The sequence below is a fragment of the Ananas comosus genome, linkage group 21 (genome assembly GCF_001540865.1).
Source record: "Ananas comosus cultivar F153 linkage group 21, ASM154086v1, whole genome shotgun sequence".
Lineage (NCBI taxonomy): Eukaryota > Viridiplantae > Streptophyta > Magnoliopsida > Poales > Bromeliaceae > Ananas > Ananas comosus.
This window is the reverse complement of record NC_033641.1, coordinates 8,872,340-8,891,414: the sequence shown is the minus strand read 5'-3', so window position 1 is coordinate 8,891,414 and position 19,075 is coordinate 8,872,340. Positions and strand designations below refer to the sequence as shown.

Genomic DNA, 19,075 nt, shown 5'->3' with positions numbered 1-19,075 from the left:
TGCATTTTATCTCCAACTATTTATTTCAAAAAATCCAAGGGAAATATTAATTTGCGTGTGTAAATTGTAATGCTTCGACCCGTTATCACAAATAATTCGTTGAGCTTTAAATTATTGGCTCAAAATATTTAAATTAAATATATTAATAAGTCCCTCACACTCTCCGAGAGGCGAGACAGAATTTAAGCTCTGGAGCGCTGGGCCTAAGAATACATAATATATTTATCTTAAAAAATTATTATAAAGTAAATTATAACAAAAGTTCTCGAAGTACAAAAAGTATAAAATCTTAAAAAAAATGTTTCCCTACTCAATGTTAAAATTGTGCTCGATGTTCTTCTAAGTCACGAAATCTATCGATAATTGAATGAATTAATACAGAATTTTTCGTTATTCTTTTCTTCTTTATTTTTTAAATATCTATGATTGTAGAGAACTTATGGGCCTATAAGTTTTATACGAAAAATTTTATTTTGGCCCACAAAAGACTAAACTTTATAATATTTTTAATATTTACTACACCTAATTATTAGGGACTGATATGTAATTTTTAAAAATATGATGGGGGATATGGCCATTATGCGCTCCAGTGAGAAAATCTACTCTACCACACTTACACCACGTCATCAATAATCTATCACTCACATCTCACTTTTTAAAAAAAAAGTACACGAAAAATATTTTTCTAATAATCATGATGGGACGGATGAATGCAAAGGAAACATTCTGATTGACTGGGAATACCACATCAACAATATAACTGGTATATTCTAGACATTTTCCAATATAGCTCTATCCTTGCATTCTCTTATATTATCTCACATTATGATTTTATTATTAATAAGTGTGTTGATGGTTACCTTTAAGGGTGCGTTTGGTTCGAGTTATCCTGGCAGAATTACAGGCAATCCTGCCAGGATAACTATGTTTGGTTAATCCGCTATGTAATCTAGTCGTTAATGTAGGATTACAAATCGAGCAGGATTACATCGAAAATATTAACGGGAGGGGGGTCGTGTATCTTGCATTACTGAAACCCGTTAATACTACATATTATGTAAAATGACAATTTTACCCTCCAACAACCCCAAATCTAATTAACAGCATTATTTCCATCTCTATCTCGCCTTCCCCCCGGCCCTCTCTCTCGCACGCCGCTTTCTCTCGCTCTCTCTCTCTGGACGTCTCTCTCTCTCTCTCTCTCTCTCTCTCTCTCTCTCGCACGAACACCTATCATCTTCTATTGCGTCGTCCTCCCAAGTAATCATCACGATCTCCTTCCCTCCATTCGTCATTTCCGCAAAAAATAATATTCAAATCACCACAACAAGGGCAATTTTGGAAAAAACTATACTTTTATGTCAGGATTACTAAATTTTATAAACTGAACCAAACATATTAATGCTATAAACACTGTAATCTAGTATTACATTACTGTATTAAACCAAACGCTCTAATGTAGCATTAGTAGTAATCTCACGCCGAAATCCAAGATACCTAGATATGTCGAGATACTTTGTAATATTACATAACTCGAACCAAACGGGCCCTAAGGGTGCTTTTGGTTCGAGTTATCCTGGCAGGATTACAGGTAATCCTGCCAAAATAACTGTGTTTGGTTAATCTACTATATAATCTAGTCGTTAATGTAGCATTACAAATCGAGCAGGATTACATCGAAAATATTAACGGGAGGGGGGTCGTGTATCTTGCATTACTGAAACCCATTAATACTACATATTATGTAAAATGACAATTTTACCTTCCAACAACCCCAAATCTAATTAACAGCATTATTTTCATCTCTCTCTCTCGCCTTCCCCCCTCTCTCTCGCACGCCGCTTTCTCTCGCTTTCTCTCTCTCGACGTCTTTCTCTCTCTCTCTCTCTCTCTTTTTCTCTCTCTCGCACGCACACCTATCATCTTCTATTGCGCCGTCCTCCCAGGTAATCATCACGATCTTCTTCCCTCCATTTGTCATTTCCGCAAAAATTAATATTCAAATGACCACAACAAGGGCAATTTTGAAAAAAACTATACTTTTATGTCAGGATTACTAAATTTAATAAACTGAACCAAATGTATTAATGCTATAAACACTGTAATCTAGTATTACATTACTGCATTAAACCAAACGCGCTAATGCAGCATCAGTAGTAATCTCACGCCGAAATCCAAAATACCTGGATATGTCGAGATACTTTGTAATATTACATAACTCGAACCAAACGGGCCCTAAAAGTAATTTGGTAGCTTTCCTTTTCTTATTTTCCTTTTTGGTTTTTTGCAATTCAAATGTTTGTGTGGTTAAAAACTTAATGCTATTCTCATTATTTATAAGTTCAAATAGGTACCTTTTACATTGTTGCATCATAGACCATATTAATATGCACAATCACTCACATAAGGTCTATAAAATTTACACAAAAGAAAATATAATAAAAAGTCTAAATTTTATGTGGAGCTTCATTGAGGAGCTCCTTAGCGAAATCTTATTGAGACAGTTTGGTGAATCATATAGTTCACTCGGCGTGCGAATCTTAAAGCTTCGTTCCAATATACAAGCTTTTCATCTGAATTTTATAATAGTTTAGAAGAGCTCTAATAAAAAAGAATACTAAAAATTTTGTCCCTAAAATGGAGAAGCTTAGGTGTAAATAAAATAAGGCAATAATTGAATAAGTGAATATTAAATGAATCTAAACAATATGAGGACAAAATAAAGATAAGATATATATATATATAGTACACTGATTTGCTTTCATGTAGATCACAATAAATTTTATGGTCCAACATGCCATTATCTTTGGGATCCCCAAAAAATAAAAATGCTCAGTGAACACATTACTTCAACAATCCAATTGAACACAAATTGGAGTAAATATTTTACAGTGTAGTACACCTGAAATATATCGTGGTCCTTATGCATATATATTAAAATACTTTTGAAAGTATTCTAACTCAACTCTCTCTCTCTCTCTCTCTCTCTCTCTCTCTCTCTCTCTCTCTCTCTATATATATATATATATATAGAGCAGGGTTGCTGTGCTCTCAGGAGCACGGAGGCGTCCGTACTCCTGAGCCGTTTTCGATGATAGAATTTTCGAATCGGCGATCGGCTCCGTTAAACTTGATCTAGCGTATTTGAACTTTCTAGAAAATAATTTTTGTGAATTTTTTATATCATTTACCTAGTGATCGAAAGGATTCAAAATCAATAATTTTTAATAATTGATATCTACCGTTTTCAAGTTTAACGGTGTAGAAGTATTCAAATCAGATGAAATTTTGATACAAAATTTTTTATACTATCTACAACAAAATCAATATTTCTGATCGAAAATTTTAGTGCTATATCACCACTCTTTATAGGATATTTATTTTCAGCCGTTAAAAATTATTGATTTTGAATCCTTTCGATTGCTAGGTAAATGATATCGAAAAATCGCAAAAATTATTTTCTAGAAACTTCAAATACGCTAGATCAAGTTTAACGGAGCCGATCGTCGATTCGAAATTCTATCATAAAAAACGGCTCAGAAGCACGAAGGCCTCCGTGCTCCTAAGAGCACATCAGTCCTGCTCTATATATATATATATATATATATATATATATATATATATTGTAGTTTCTTCTTTTAAACAATATTCTAAAATCGGTTCAAATCGGCGGGTCGAACTGATCGAACTTTGAAGTAGAGCTTATCATTTTGAGTAGAGATTTCTATTACAAAATTTGTGTTTGATCTTTAATTGAATAATCAGAAAATAGTTTATTACAAAAGTCATGATGTTTTCAAATATGTTCCTACCGTTATCGTTAGAAATACTTAGTTAACCGTATGTTAAATACTTAATTCTGGTTAATTTTTGATATTTCTCCCTCTTATATTATACTGTTATAATTTTTGGAGGGACATATTTGTGATGGCAAAATTAAAAAAATAAACAGTTTTTTAATGGTTCTCTAATGGTAATAAACCATATGGACATATTTAAAAGCATCAGGATTTTTGCAGGGACAACATATTAAAGTTGAAATTTGTAGGGATATATTTATCATTCACTATATTTGTAGGGACCTGTGTGAAATTAACTATTATTTTTATTAATGATAAAGTAAATTTGGTAGAACCATACATAACTTATCTGAATGACGAATCATTATAAATCGACTACCCAATATTTCAACATTTTGACTTTATTATCCACTTTGAGTTAATTAACGATGCTTTGACTTCAAAATTTAAACTAATTACAATTGCAAGAATTGTATGCAGTAGACAAATTTTAAAGTCAAAATGTCATTGACTGGCACAAATCAAATAAAATAAAAAATTAATTATTAAAATTAAAATTTTGAAGAGTTACATAGTTAACTCAAAATGGTACATAGTCTAAGTAGTTTTTGTACGTTTTCGCTAATAAAATGCTGAGGTCACTAGTTCTATAAGTGGTCTAACATTGATTAAGATAAACCTTAAATCAGTAATTTTTCAACTTCNAGTACACACCATCTTAGTAAGAGTGTCTACTATGCATTTATTGGAAAGCTTGTGGTAGGAGTTTCAACAAAGAATGACTCAATGCTTGGACTTTTATCGACTGTTCTTAGAACAAGTGGCAAAGAGCTTGGTGGTTGATACCAGAGACCCAAGTTCGAATCCTAGTTGATTCACATTTTCAGTTAAGTTTATTTCTAAATGAAATAAACGAAACGGGTGGCGTGCTACCTATCTCTCAAAAAAAAAAAAAAGTTTGATTTTTTTAGTTGATGTGAAGTTCCAAATATTCAATATGGTAATAAACTAGTAGAAGGTCAACATTTGGTGCTTCATTTTTTTCATTTATTTTCCAGTTGAAATCCAGTGCTTATTGGGCTCTTTTTTTTTTCCCTCGCTTTTTTTTTTTTCTTTTGGGATGTGTGGAGGACATCATAATCAAGCATAAAGAAGAAGATAAGGTTGATGATCATATTCCTTCTCCAAATAAAAGATAGGATAAGAGCCAATTTGACATGGTTAGTTGGTTTTTTAGGGCTTTGGCTGTCACTTGATTGAGATTGGGGGTGCAATTTGGCTAAGGGTCTATTTGATTCAATATAAAATTGTAAAAATATTCATATTTGTTTTGTTCGGTGAAAAAAATGAATGAAAATAAGTTTTACGCAACTTGAGTTTTTGTTTTCTGCCGAAAACAGAAGAAAATGAAAACTTCAATTTTTTTTTCAAATCTGTAAAAATAATTATTTTTATGTCGAACCAAACAAACGGAAAAATATTTTTCATATTAAAAATATTTTTTTGGCTCGTTTTACGCTGAACCAAACGCCCGCTAAGAAAAATATATTTATTAGGGTTTGGTTAATTTTGAAAAAGAAAAAAAATAATTAGGGTTTGGTTGGATGTATATACATGGGGTGACATGTGTGATCACTGTTTCATCATAATCCCATTTAATTTTGCCTGCCACAACTGTTCCCCTTTCCCCCCTTGTGGATGATCCCTTCAAAATTAATTCCCACCACATGCTTTTCTATCCTAATCTCTCTCTCTCTCTCTCTCTCTCTCTCTCTCTCTCTCTCTCTTCACACACATCAACACATTGCTTTGAAGGGCATTTAATGTTGGAAGCCAAGAAAAATGTGTCCTTCACTGAATTCATTACAGCACGAATTGGTTATAACCCAGTGTGTAAAATTTTCCTGCATATAGAATAACTTATTGCTTATTTAAACTACTAAAAACTTAGAGCATGTTGCGCAATCAAATAGACAATATGATAATTCCGTACATAGAAAAATCTTGTTTACCGGATCATTTTAGGTTGGTAAAAACATAAAGAATTTATCTGAGTTATAGATTATTTCAATTGACTACCAACCTTTCAAAATTTTGATTTTACCATCCAACCTTTTAATATATTTGATTTGAATCAGTCAATGGTACTTCAAAATTTGAATGCATGCGTTATTTATCTTTGCAGGTTTAGTTAGTATATTTCATACAATTTTCGCAATTATAAATTTATTAAAAAAAAATAGCTTAAATTTTGAAGTCAAAGTGCTGTTGACTGATTCAAACTAAATAAATTGGAAGGTTGGATAGTAAAACCAAATTTTTAAACGGTCGGATAGCAAATTCAAAATAGTCTATAGTTCAGATAAGTTCTATACATTTTTACCATTTTAGTTTCTCAAAATTTACCATTGACAGTTAAATTGGTTTGTGAGTATCCTTTATGTAGGATTATAAGTTTCTAGTTAATTTGAAATGCATAATAAACATGAATAAGTCTGTGTGTTTGAATTGGGAACTTGATAATATATTATTAACAAAAGAGTTCCTTAAACAAATTTTAAGATTTTTCAAGTTTATTTTAGTGTGTTAATCATTATGTCAAGCCAATGTAAGGAAATGGTTGATGGTGAAATTAATTAAATTAATTAAAGAGAGAAAAGTGAAAAAGAATGTGGGTTGATTAAAGTTGAATGTACAGCATGCATGTAACAAAAAAATAAAGTTATGTGGATCCCAATGAAGTAAAGCAAGAAGGAGAGAGAATAAATTCTCCCAATCCAAACTCATCAACAAGAAATTCCCTGACAAATTCAAGATTCTACTAAAAAAAAAGATAAGATAGACCTTATTAGTAAATAGTTCGCGATTACACTTAACACTTCTGCTTCTGTGCTTGATAGATATAAAATGTATTTGACAGATCGAGATAAAACATGTTAGAGTATAAAGTAGAAATTTAATGCATTAGATATTGAAAGTAAGGATCAAACTCATATTAAGATTCACTCTAATAAGATGTTATCCAAAAGATCGACCTTATAATAAATAGCTTAGAAATGTAATCAAAACATCTTCTTCTTTTCTTTTTTTTCCTAAGAAATATCCTAGAATCTTAACTTGCCTTGTTCAAAAGAACAAAGTACCTTGCAATAGAGAACATTCTTTTGAGACCTAGAGGAGGCATTTTGGGGGTAGAAAGAAGAAGGATAATGTACCTTAAAGGGTCATTCTTTGTGCCCTTTTCTATGTCTCACACTTTATTCACCAAAAAGTGATGAAGAACTTTTGCTAATCCTTGGCTCACCCTTCAAAGATGAAGAGAGAAGCATTATGAATTCATTTTCAATTGAAAGCTTTAAGAAGATTAAATAAGATAGATAATCTTCTGCTCTGATATCATAACTAATCCGAAAGCTTAAACTAGATGACATTATTATAGACCGCATCATAGAGTTACTATCGATCATAATCCCGCAACCCACACTTTTTCTCTGTGCAAATGATCGAATTCAAATTCATGTTAGGATTGGCATGAATGAATCCATAACCAAATGTATCTCATGCAAGCTTTTGTGCTAATAACAAAGCAACAACAACACCGACCGTTCCTAACGCAAGTGGCAAAGGGCTTGGTGGTTGGTACCCGAGGTCCCAAGTTCGAATCCTAGTTGATTCACATTTCCAGCTAAGTTTATTTTTATATGAAATAAACGAAGTGAGTAGCGTACTACCTATCTCTCTCCAAAAAGGAAAAAAAAAACAAAGCAACAACAACTAAAAGTAGGTAGGATGCAAAACCAGTTTGGAGGGGCCTTCTCCTAACACAGCAATGTTGCTCAAGACAGGTAAGGAACCACCAAATCTAAACAAAACAATCATGAGATGTTAGAATATTAAGATGAAGTGGCCCACTTAGATAACAACACACACAAATGTGTGGTGGTGGTGCAATGTTGAACCCAAAACTAGATTGCCAAAGATGGAAAGTTCTTAGGCATAAGTTAATGATTGAATTAAATAATTATCAAGCCTCCAACAAGCTTCCCTCACTCCTTCCTAAAAACACCTAGTAGAAGTTTCCATTGCATACAACAGTACTCGTACCCCGCAAATCTAGGCAAAACATAATTTGGAGACCGTGTTGTCATTTTAGATTGTATGAAATAATTTTTTTAGAGAAAGATAATGAGTTAGTAAACTAAGCTACAAAAGCGACGCATCTGAATCTCAAACAATTAAATGCAATGCCCGTCCCAATCTTTCTATGACAAATCCACTGGATCATTATTCATTATTCACTAAAAAGGGAAAAAGATGATCCTTAAATTTGAGTGAGTGCACTTTCATTTCACATTGCAACACTAGTTTACATTGACATATTACCCTAACTCAAATCATTTTTTCCTTTTCATGGTAATTAACAAAAGCAAGGGTTTCAACAATAAAACAAAAATTACATTGTGTTTGTTGGCAAGTTTGGTGAAGTCACTACTGAGTACTGGCTGGTTTGGTCCACTGGAGAGTATCACTAGAGTTCTTTTTCTTTTTTTTTTTTCTTTTTCTTTTGGGCTCATATGAGGATATTAATTTTTGCAGTTTTGAGTTGGCTTTCTCTTTTCAAATTCATGTGTGGGGACAACTTCTGTTCTCCCCCTTTCTCTGCACCTCTTCCCTTCTGACACTACATTTCTCTCTCTCTCTCTCTCTCTCTCTCTCTCTCTGCTACAAGCTTCATTCCTGAAGTGCAAGCAAAGCAAACCCTCTAAAACTTATCTAAAGAAATTCTCAGTATTTACACTCTATAAACTCTACATATTCTCCTTTTTCTCCTAATTTGGGTCCTTTTATTTTGCTCCAACTTCTTTCCTCCTCATCACTACTAAAAGCCTTTTGTTCATGTTCCAGTACACTACCACAATCTTAGCACCTAATTTTCTTTTCTTTTCTATTCTTTTCTTCCTCCTCTTTTCAACCAACACAAGCTTTTAGATCCTTGTAATTCCCATATGGCATGATACATATTGAGCAAATATATATCCACTTAATTAGTTCTCTTTGTGGAACATAACCTTGTGCTAGCTAATCTTTCACATACCCTCCATGTTTGCTTTCTAAAGAAGAGTTCTACTACATCTCATCAACCAACCATTCAACAAGACAAAGTTTCCATAGTATTCTCCTCCCTTTCTCTCTCCTTGTTTAAGGAGGAGAAGTAAGGTAAATATTTCTATCTTCTATATATATATATATATATATATATATATAATGAATTGCACAAAAAATCACTGTGTTTTATAGTTTCTTTTTTTAAAGAAAATTTCATTGTTGGATAACTCCATTATTAAAAAGCAATTTTCATTTAGAAGCACTGCTTAATTTGCTGTTGTTTCCTTCTCTTTTTTATTTTTATTTTTAAGAGAAATTGGATTATGGGTATGTATATATATATATATTTGACCTTGGTAAATATTAGCTTCATATGTAGAGATTTTGAAAGCAAACATATGTACTCGCCAAAAAGATCCAAAGCATCTTATTTATTTGAAAATTTTGGTGATCATCTAATGCTCTTGATCTTGACCTTTTTGTCCAGGCCAAGCAGAATTAGAGTGTTAGGATCTCTCGCTCCTAACTGTAGCTTTGACATCCAGATCGTTCGAGGATTCGGGGTAATCGTAACGCAAGATATATAGAGAGGAATGGATCTTTCTAACCATGAAGGAGGAAACACCAATAATAACCCAACAATGAGCAGTTCATATGTTGGCCATGTCATTGGCCACCAACATCAGGGTCCCCAACCAATCTCCACACTAAACCCAGAAGAGGAGGAGGAGGAGGAGGAGGGGGAGGGGGAGGGGGAGGAAGAGGAAGAGGAGGAGAAGGTGGTGGTGGTGGTGAGGTATAGAGAGTGCCTGAAGAACCATGCAGCCTCCATTGGAGGCACTGCCCTGGATGGGTGTGGTGAGTTCATGCCCAATGGTGCAGAAGGCACCATTGAAGCTCTACAGTGCTCTGCATGCAGCTGCCACAGGAACTTCCACAGAAAAGAGGTCATGGGCCAGATGGGCCAGATGGGCCTGCTGGGCCAAGCCGCATTTGGGCCTGCTGGGCCCTACAGATTCATCATCCCCAGGGGCTGCTCACCTGCAGCACACCACCACATGGTCATGCCCCTGGGAGCAATGCATGCTTCAGAGTACAATGAGGAGGTGGAGAGGAGGAGCCCAGCAATGCTGAGGAAGAAGAGGTTCAGGACCAAGTTCAGCCAGGATCAGAAGGAGAAGATGATGGGGTTTGCTGAGAGGGTTGGGTGGAGGATCCAGAGGGTGGAGGAGAGTGTGGTGCAGCAGTTCTGCCAGGAGGTTGGGGTCAAGAGGAGGGTGCTCAAGGTGTGGATGCACAACAACAAGCACAGCTTGGCTAAGAAGGGCTCCCTTCAGCTTCAATCATGATTTTGGACAGGTGAAAATGCACTCCTAGCTTGAAAACCTGTTTAAGTTTGCCTTATACACAGTGTTATCTGTATATTCGTGCACCGTGCATCTGTCAAGTATCGATCTCATCTTATATTTCAATCTCTACCGCCCGTTGAGTTGCGTTTGCTTCTTTAGTTAGAAACTAGATAGAGAATTGACGAATGTGTGGTTCACACGAATATGATCCCCCCGATGACTACTGATCCCCTACTTTCAGTCTTTCTAATTGTTACCTTTTTGGTTTTTTTTTTTTTTTTTTTTTTTTTATTTTATTATTTCTCTTCCCTTTTCGGCGAACTCGTGTGCGTCCGCAGAAATCGACCGGCCGAGGCCGTGCGAATCTTTCATTTCGTTTCGAAAAATTACNCAGTCTTTCTAATTGTTACCTTTTTGGTTTTTTTTTTTTTTTTTGATGAATTTGATGTTTTGTCATTGGAGTGCAGATTCTAGAGATTGGTATTGATGGAAGCAAGTTTATAACTACTTTGTGTTAGTTCTTACATCTTATTTCCTTGTCATGATATCTCTCCAATTTTGAGATAAAACATACCTAGCAGAATTAGGTAAGTGATTTTCTGGGATGTTAAAGCTGAAGAGGAGGTTGGGCTTGGAATTATTTTTCTTGTTTTTTCTCATCTTAATTTGCCATGTTCCTCCTCATAAACTGGTGGTAACTAATGTACAGGTATGGATTTGTTTCAGTAGTGTTGTTCTTTTATGTGGAGTAGATAATGTTCTCTCTTTTGTTCTTTTCTGTTTTTTCTTAAGTGTGGTGCAGTATGCATCTTTCTGTGATTATTATATTTACATATTCGCAAAATTAATTACAAGAGATTGGATGAAAGAAGCCATACTGGCAAATTTTATGATATCATGACTGTATAATAGAGATAAAAAGTGGTCATGAATAATTACAGGATGATATTATTAACAGAGCCAAGTTCATTATCGACAATAACATTACTTGAACATGTCAATATTTTTTCAACAAATTCGGTAAATTTGACGCGTACGTAGTAAAATTAGCTTTGTTAATAGCACCACATCTGTTTTCTGATCAAACTAATCTGGATTCTGGAATACCCACCATGGCTTTGAGATCTTCATGAATGGCTTTTAGGGAAGCCACATGGGTGTGTGAGTTGCTGCTAAAACAAGCCATCAGTCTCTCCTTGCCATGACAATGACTATCACTGCTGAAAGGGAAAATAAGGAAGCAAATTTTAGAGAGGGGCCAACAACCAAGCAAATTTTACATCTTTGGAAGGGTAATAATTTCACTGGACCATCACTCTAATTATATATATTAAAACTTCTATGGTTTTGTTATTAAATCAACCGAAAATTGTCATGTGACACAAAAATTGGTGCTGGTGTGGCAGACAAGATTTAGTGCCAAAGTGGCTATTTCTGTCGAAAAAGGACAGAATTTCTGAAATGACCAACTATGAGAATCCATATGCAAAAATCGAAAGGTTGGGAATCGAAGTGAAAATCTGGAATAAGGGTTGAGAATGAACCAAATAGATGCTAACTGCTCTGAAACTTTTGACCACTGCGATGTCTAAGGTTGAAAACACGCAGAAGTTTGTGAGTTATGCAAACTCGACTCCGTGCCCACCGAGCAAAACAGAAGTCCAAAGGCCGATCTTCGTATGCTTGCGAGTGCGTGATCAGCAGCAGAGATCTCAAGTTCCGCCGACAGAATGCAATCCGTAAATGTTGGTGGAATTTCCAGAAGAAAAGGCCAAATCCTATCTCCTATCCAAATCTTTGTTCACAATACATGCATGCAACAGCCAAAGTTCAAAGCCAGCCCAGTGGGTTGCTGAATTGGTTCTAGTTCTATCACTGAATAAGCAAAGAAGGTTCAACCATAGATAACTTAAATTTCTACTGTGTCATGTTGCTCATTAGACATATGGCAATCGATGCATCATGCTCATTCATAAGATAATAAGCCTCCCTCGGACTTGATATCATTACTTCACAAGGTTAGAAAACTACATGCATCTCGGTAAACACATTAGGAATAATTCTCCTACTTCTTAGACCATACATCATACCAGAAGAGTACTTCGTTTCGACCCAACAATTAAGCTATTCGAAGTTGTAGTGCTTGTCCACGGCAACAGAGACATCCCAAGTGCACTTCATGCCTCTGGGGAACTCCACGAGATCGCCTGCCTGGATCTCCACGTAGTCGTTGCCGTGCCCGTCGGGAAAGACCTTCACCTTCCCCTCCAGAAGGTAGCAGGTCTCCTTCGCCGTGTACGTCCACGGGAATTTGCTCGGAGGGCATCCCCACCTAATGAACAAATAACATACAGGAAATGCCAATATAACTCGGATCAATCTCATGGCGTCTTTAGACACTCAAATGTTCATAGAATGAATAAAGAAGGAACACAAATAATGGGCAGCTCCAAGTTCCCTACATTTATGGATTAAAGAGCCAAAGAAGTAAGAGGAGACCAAGTTTGACGTTCCACTCTAATCTTATTCAAAAATTTGCATTTAACTGGCTATAAACTTGCATTGAAACCCCCGCGACCATTCACTTTTCACATTTCATTTACGGAAGATCAAGTCTAGTTAGGCTATTACAAAACCTTTTTCAACAGCTTAAAATGCTTTGTATATTCCAAAATACTTCAAGCCTACTGAAGAAGTTACCCCTCATAATTTCCTACAAAAACAACAATACATGAGCTCCAAACGCAAATTGAAGGCATGTTCAAAGATATAAGCCAAGCAAACAACGCGAGTTATCCTTCTTAACAGCTATATAATGAATAACTAACCAATCACTTCAATCAGCTATACTGATTACACCGCCATCAAAGGAAAAAACCTACACTTACACAAGTTCAATTTTACGCTTATGCGGCAACAAGCGGCCAACAGTTATAGCAATCTTACTTGCTACCATAAATCCGATCGAGTTTTGTCTCCAAAGCTACGTTTTTTTTCCTAAGGGGGTTTTTGATTTCCTCAGAAAAGAATGGAAATAGGTTCTCCGGAAAGAAGTTTTTCACCCTTTTCCACGGTATTGGTTTTCCTGTTAAAAAATTCGGAAAACAAAAGCTCTACTTTTTCATGCAATCCAAAAAGGATTTTTCAGAAAGACTAATTTTTTTCTAAGAACCGAACGAACGAAAAATACTTTTCAAGCCACAAAATTACTTTCTGGAATATTTTTCCGGAAAACCAAACATCCCCTAAACGTATGAACTTAGTTACAACTAGGAATTGTGTGCACTTCTTTTTTTCTTTTTTTTTTTAATTGTTACATGTCAGAGGAATCATAAGCTAATTTTGAATTTGAAGTACTTAGCAAACGACATGATAACAATACCGATCTAAATGTATGATTTTGGGGCTTTTTTTCGAAATAAACCACCAAAACTACTGTTTCCACAGCTTATTGACCAAAAAAACAACCTGCTCAAAACCCAGATAAAAAAATTCCCTATTTTTTGGCCTAATTTTTCACGGCCTACCAAATTTTTTGACCCAAATTCCAATTTTTCCTACATATACCTCATCAAAAAGGAGCGGAAACACACCAAAATCACAAATTTTCTTCGACTCCGATCTCAATTTCGAACACGCCCAATCCAATCAATGACAAAGGCTACAAATTTACGAGAGAAAAAGATCAAAAAAGAAAAATAGAGGAACTAAACACGTACTTGGGCCATTGCCTCACTCCGAGCTCGTTGAGCCTCGAATCGGGCGGGTTCCTCTCGACCTTGATCCCCAGCTTCTCCGTCGCCATTGTCTCCGCCCTTATCGCCAACGAGCGGGCGCCGCGGTTCGAACCAAATCTCCTCGATCTCAAGGAGAGGCACGATGCGGTGTGGACTCTTCGGAGTAGGATCGAAGAAGAGAACAACGAGGACGAAGAGGCGGAGGAGGAGATTAGGGTTTGGGGAGTTAACACGGGGCTCGCCATTATCGGGATTCGGGAAGAAGAAGAAGAAGAAGAAGAAGCTTCCAGAAGAGCGGAGCACTAATTTTTTTCTGGGGTTTTTTTTTTTTTGTTTTTTGGATTATTTTAAATTTTATTTTATTTTTATCTAGTTTCTTACATACATTTGAGAGTTTGAGATCCACTCATTTCTTATCCACATTTTGAATAATAATTGAAAATAAAAATTATTTAAATATTAAATTTACTTGAGAAAAAAATCCTCCAAAATTATTTAATAAATTTTAAAACATTATTTGCGAATTTCAAGAGATTTTTATTTTATGTGCCAACTTAAATAATTTTATTTAGCATTAAAATAGAGAAAATTCTATCAGATTTTGTTAAGTACCTCTCATTAATTAAAATTAAATTGATTAGAAAATTAGATGATGTTGATTAGTAAATTAAAATTTATATAAAACAATTAAAAAATTTTAATAATATTTTAAGTTCAGATATATTCTTCGAGGGTATTAATTTTTTTAAAAAAACTTTATATAGAAACTCAAAATTTTATTCATTCTTTATATATATATATAAATAATATCTATACTAAAATTATGTAATTAAACCAAAATACAATCAACAATAACAACAACAACAACAAAATAAAAATAAACCAAACAAGTATCTTACTATGGCCCTCTCAACAAAAAAAAATAAAATAAAATAAAGAATAACAATAAAATCTAAAGGCAAATGCTTGGCCAATTTGCATAGAAAATTCACTAATTTTGGGCTTTTGCAAAAATGGGCCACATTTTTTATTTTTACAGATTCGGTCCGATTTTTTAGCAAACTGACCAAAATACCCTTGTATCTTTTTCTCTCTCCTCTTTTTTTCTCTCGTTCTTTTTTTTTTTCTTTTCCCAGAGAGCAGCGGAGGTGTGGAAACGCCACCCCCCCTGCCCCGGCGACGTCGCCCTCGTCAGCTCCGGCCACGTCGTGGGCGACGAGCCCGCCTCCCCCACCTCGGCCTCTCCCCCGACCCCTCCTCCTACCACACCCTCGCCTAGGCCCTCTGCCGCCGCGGCCAGGCCCACTTCGCAGCCTCCCTGCTCGACGACATATGCTCCACTGTGGCCTCCTTCTTCTTTCTCCTTCTCCGTCAGCGCGCCAACGCGAGACGACGACAGAGGGATGCAAACTCGGCCCGAAGCCAGTCGGAGTCGCGAGGGAGGAGCGCGGAGAGGTGGGCGGCGGCGCCGATCCGCGCGGCGAGCTCGCGGTTCTCAGCACGGAGGCGTGCAAGGCAGCTCCAGAGCTCCTCGAGGTGGAAGAAGGAGGAAAGGAAAAGAAAAAAAAAAGAGAATAAACCGAGGGAAAGAAGGAGGAAGAAAAAAAAAGAGAATAAACCGAGGGAAAGAAGAAGGAAGAAGAAGAAGAGAATAAAAAATAATATAAATTTCACCCAAATAGTGCAACATTCGCCTAAAAGGAGCAGAGGCGAAATGGTGTAAATTTTACCGTGTTTGAAACAAAAATTGCACTATTTCGCCCAAACTTGCACCATTTCATCAAATTTTACACCATTTCGTTCAAAATTACACTATTTCTCCTTCTCCTCCTCTTCCTCTTCCTTCTTATTTTTTACACCATTACACTATTATATCATAACAATAAAAATCTCCTAAAAACCGAGCCGGATTCGCCTACACCATCGACTCGCCCTATCCGTCCTCTGCCGCCTTCGCCACTCCCGTTCGAGCACGAGCGATCCCCGTATTGCGCGTGCCGCCGCGGAGCTTCGTGGCGCACGACAGTGCCGCCCCATCTAGGGCTATGCCTATCCGGCTCGAGAGCGCCGCTGTGGCACTTGCGATACGAAGATCCGCTCGCGGCACGCGCAATACGGCGATCGTTCTCGTGCTCGAACGGGAGTGGCGAAGGCGGCAGAGGACGGATAGGGCGAGTCGACGGCATAGGCAAATCCGGCTCGGTTTTTAAGAGATTTTTATTGTTACGATATAATAGTGTAATGGTGTAAAAAAGAAGAAGGAAGAGGAAGAGGAGGAGAAGGAGAAATAGTGTAATTTTGAACGAAATGGTGTAAAATTTGATGAAATGGTGCAAGTTTGGGCGAAATAGTGCAATTTTTGTTTCAAACACGGTAAAATTTACACCATTTCGCCTCTGCTCCTTTTAGGCGAATGTTGCACTATTTGGGTGAAATTTATATTATTTTTTATTCTCTTCTTCTTCTTCCTTCTTCTTTCCCTCGGTTTATTCTCTTTTTTTTTCTTCCTCCTTCTTTCCCTCGGTTTATTCTCTTTTTTTTTTCTTTTCCTTTCCTCCTTCTTCCACCTCGAGGAGCTCTGGAGCTGCCTTGCACGCCTCCGTGCTGAGAACCGCGAGCTCGCCGCGCGGATCGGCGCCGCCGCCCACCTCTCCGCGCTCCTCCCTCGCGACTCCGACTGGCTTCGGGCCGAGTTTGCATCCCTCTGTCGTCGTCTCGCGTTGGCGCGCTGACGGAGAAGGAGAAAGAAGAAGGAGGCCACAGTGGAGCATATGTCGTCGAGCAGGGAGGCTGCGAAGTGGGCCTGGCCGCGGCGGCAGAGGGCCTAGGCGAGGGTGTGGTAGGAGGAGGGGTCGGGGGAGAGGCCGAGGTGGGGGAGGCGGGCTCGTCGCCCACGACGTGGCCGGAGCTGACGAGGGCGACGTCGCCGGGGCAGGGGGGGTGGCGTTTCCACACCTCCGCTGCTCTCTGGGAAAAGAAAAAAAAAAAGAACGAGAGAAAAAAAGAGGAGAGAGAAAAAGATACAAGGGTATTTTGGTCAGTTTGCTAAAAAATCGGACCGAATCTGTAAAAATAAAAAATGTGGCCCATTTTTGCAAAAGCCCAAAATTAGTGAANAAAAACAAAAACGTCTAAGTCTGGTTTAAAAAATGGTAGCCTGCTTTTATGGGAAGAAGGAAAAGAAAGAGAGGGAAGAAAAAAGAGAGAGAAGAAAAAGAAAAAGAAGACATACAAAAGGAAGAGGCGTCAGGTGGTTCATTTTTGCAAAAATCTAAAATTAGTGGATTTTTTATGCAAATTGGCCCAAATGCTTCATTCTAAAAAAAAAAGAAAATGTGGCTTAACTACCCAGTGTTAAATATAATTACATTATTCAATTTTTTAAAAAATTTTCTGCTCTTAGGCTTATTGTGACAAAAATTTGGTGGGCATCGTCCCCAAACAATTTTGTCCGGGGACCATGCCAATGGGTGCCGCATCGGCGCCCATCGCGGCCCTGGAAACGGCAAAAAAAATAAAAAGAAAAAAATTTGTGGGCTTCGTTTTTTCGAAAGAGAGAGAAAGAGAACGAAGAAAGGGGCGGTGGTGATGGGTGCACGTACACACGCAGCGCCCATCGGCTCCGTCCCCAAACAAATTGTTTGGGGATGAATGCCCACCAAATTTTTGTCCCGCTTATTGTAACTACAATCAACTTTAAATACTCGCACAGTTAAATATGATTAGACGATTCAAATATTTCTAAATTTGTTGTTTAAAAGCTAACTTTTATAACCGGCATAAGATGTGTAAAGTCCTAATAATTTCACATCGAATGAATACAAAATTATAATTAAATATATAAAAAATAATATATTATAATAATAATAATAATTAAATTTAAATATTTTAAATCGGTAGTTTGAACAAAATGAAATATAATCGCCAATAGATCGGATTATTATATGTGTTATCATAGCCTAAAAATTAAAAGTACTATGCAGGTCATCAGATAATCCTGGCTGGCTTGGACGGCCACAAATTTTAAATCGTCACATTAATAATATAATTAATACATTCTAAATATTTTTCTAAAAGGAGGGATTTTATAGGACAGTATTTTAGATTGATAATTTACATCCGATAAATTATTATTATTATTGCTATCCGATAAGACCATTACAAAATGTGCTTCGCAGCACAAGTATTTTCATAATCAGCCAGACCATCTTCCAGCTGGGCCTCATTTCTAGCTTGGTTAACAGCAGGTTGGCCTTTTTGCATAAAAAATCCACTTATTTTGGACTTTTGCAAAACCGGACCACTTTTTTCGTTTTTGCAGATTCGGTCCACTTTTTCAGCAAACTGACCAAAATACCCTTATACATTTTTCTCTCTTCTCTTTTTTTTTCTCGTTCTTTTTTCTTTCTTTTCCCCAGGGACGCCGCGTCCGCCTCCCTCTCCCGATCCGCACGGAAGGCCGCCAACAGTGGGTCCTCCGGCCGCCAAAGGAGCAGAGGCGGCTCAGGTCGGGCGCCAAGGTCGGAGTGCGCGACTCGTCGGTGGTGACGCTGTGCCTGCGACGGCCAATCGCGAGCGGAGCTGCGTCCACGCGTGCGTCGACCTCGCCTTCACCCCTCCGTGCCTCTCCCACGCCCTCAACCTCTCCACCTCCGCCTCCGCCTCTCCCCTCCTCATCCCCAACGTCGCTATCAGGAACGCGATCCTCAGCTAGTGCGACCGCGCCGGGCTCCCTCACCCCGCTCCCCACTCCCCGGACGCGGCGCTCGACCTCGTCCGAAGCCTCATGCCGAGGGGGCTGCGCTCCGTGCGCACGCGGAGGGAGAATTCCCTTGTCGCTGCTGGAGAAGCCGAGGAAGCGCGGGATCAGGAAGCCCCTGAAGCGGGCGATTCGTCGAACACCACGAGCGGGGGGCGGGGCCAGGTCGGCGGCAGGGCCGGTGCACGCAGCGGCGGCGGGCGGATATGCGGTGCACACGGCTTCTTTTTCTTCATAATAGTGTAATGGTGTAATGGTGCACCATTACACCATTAATGGTGTAATGAATGGTGTAATGGAGCACCATTACACTATTAATGGTGT

The 19,075-nt window shown here is 37.7% G+C and overlaps 2 protein-coding genes across 2 annotated transcripts; one reads left to right on the top strand and one right to left on the bottom strand.

Annotated features, from left to right (window-relative positions):
* On the top strand, window positions 8,386–10,530 carry LOC109726200 (zinc-finger homeodomain protein 3-like). Its single transcript, XM_020255691.1, has 2 exons — window positions 8,386–9,017; window positions 9,394–10,530. The coding sequence occupies exon 2, from the start codon at window positions 9,500–9,502 to the stop codon at window positions 10,253–10,255; it is 756 nt and encodes a 251-aa protein (XP_020111280.1). The 5' UTR covers window positions 8,386–9,017; window positions 9,394–9,499; the 3' UTR covers window positions 10,256–10,530.
* Window positions 12,132–14,335, bottom strand: LOC109726834. The gene is made up of 2 exons (XM_020256637.1): window positions 13,975–14,335; window positions 12,132–12,587 (listed from the first exon to the last, which is right to left on the bottom strand). Exons 1-2 carry the CDS (start codon window positions 14,235–14,237, stop codon window positions 12,380–12,382), a joined length of 471 nt encoding a protein of 156 aa, XP_020112226.1. The 5' UTR covers window positions 14,238–14,335; the 3' UTR covers window positions 12,132–12,379.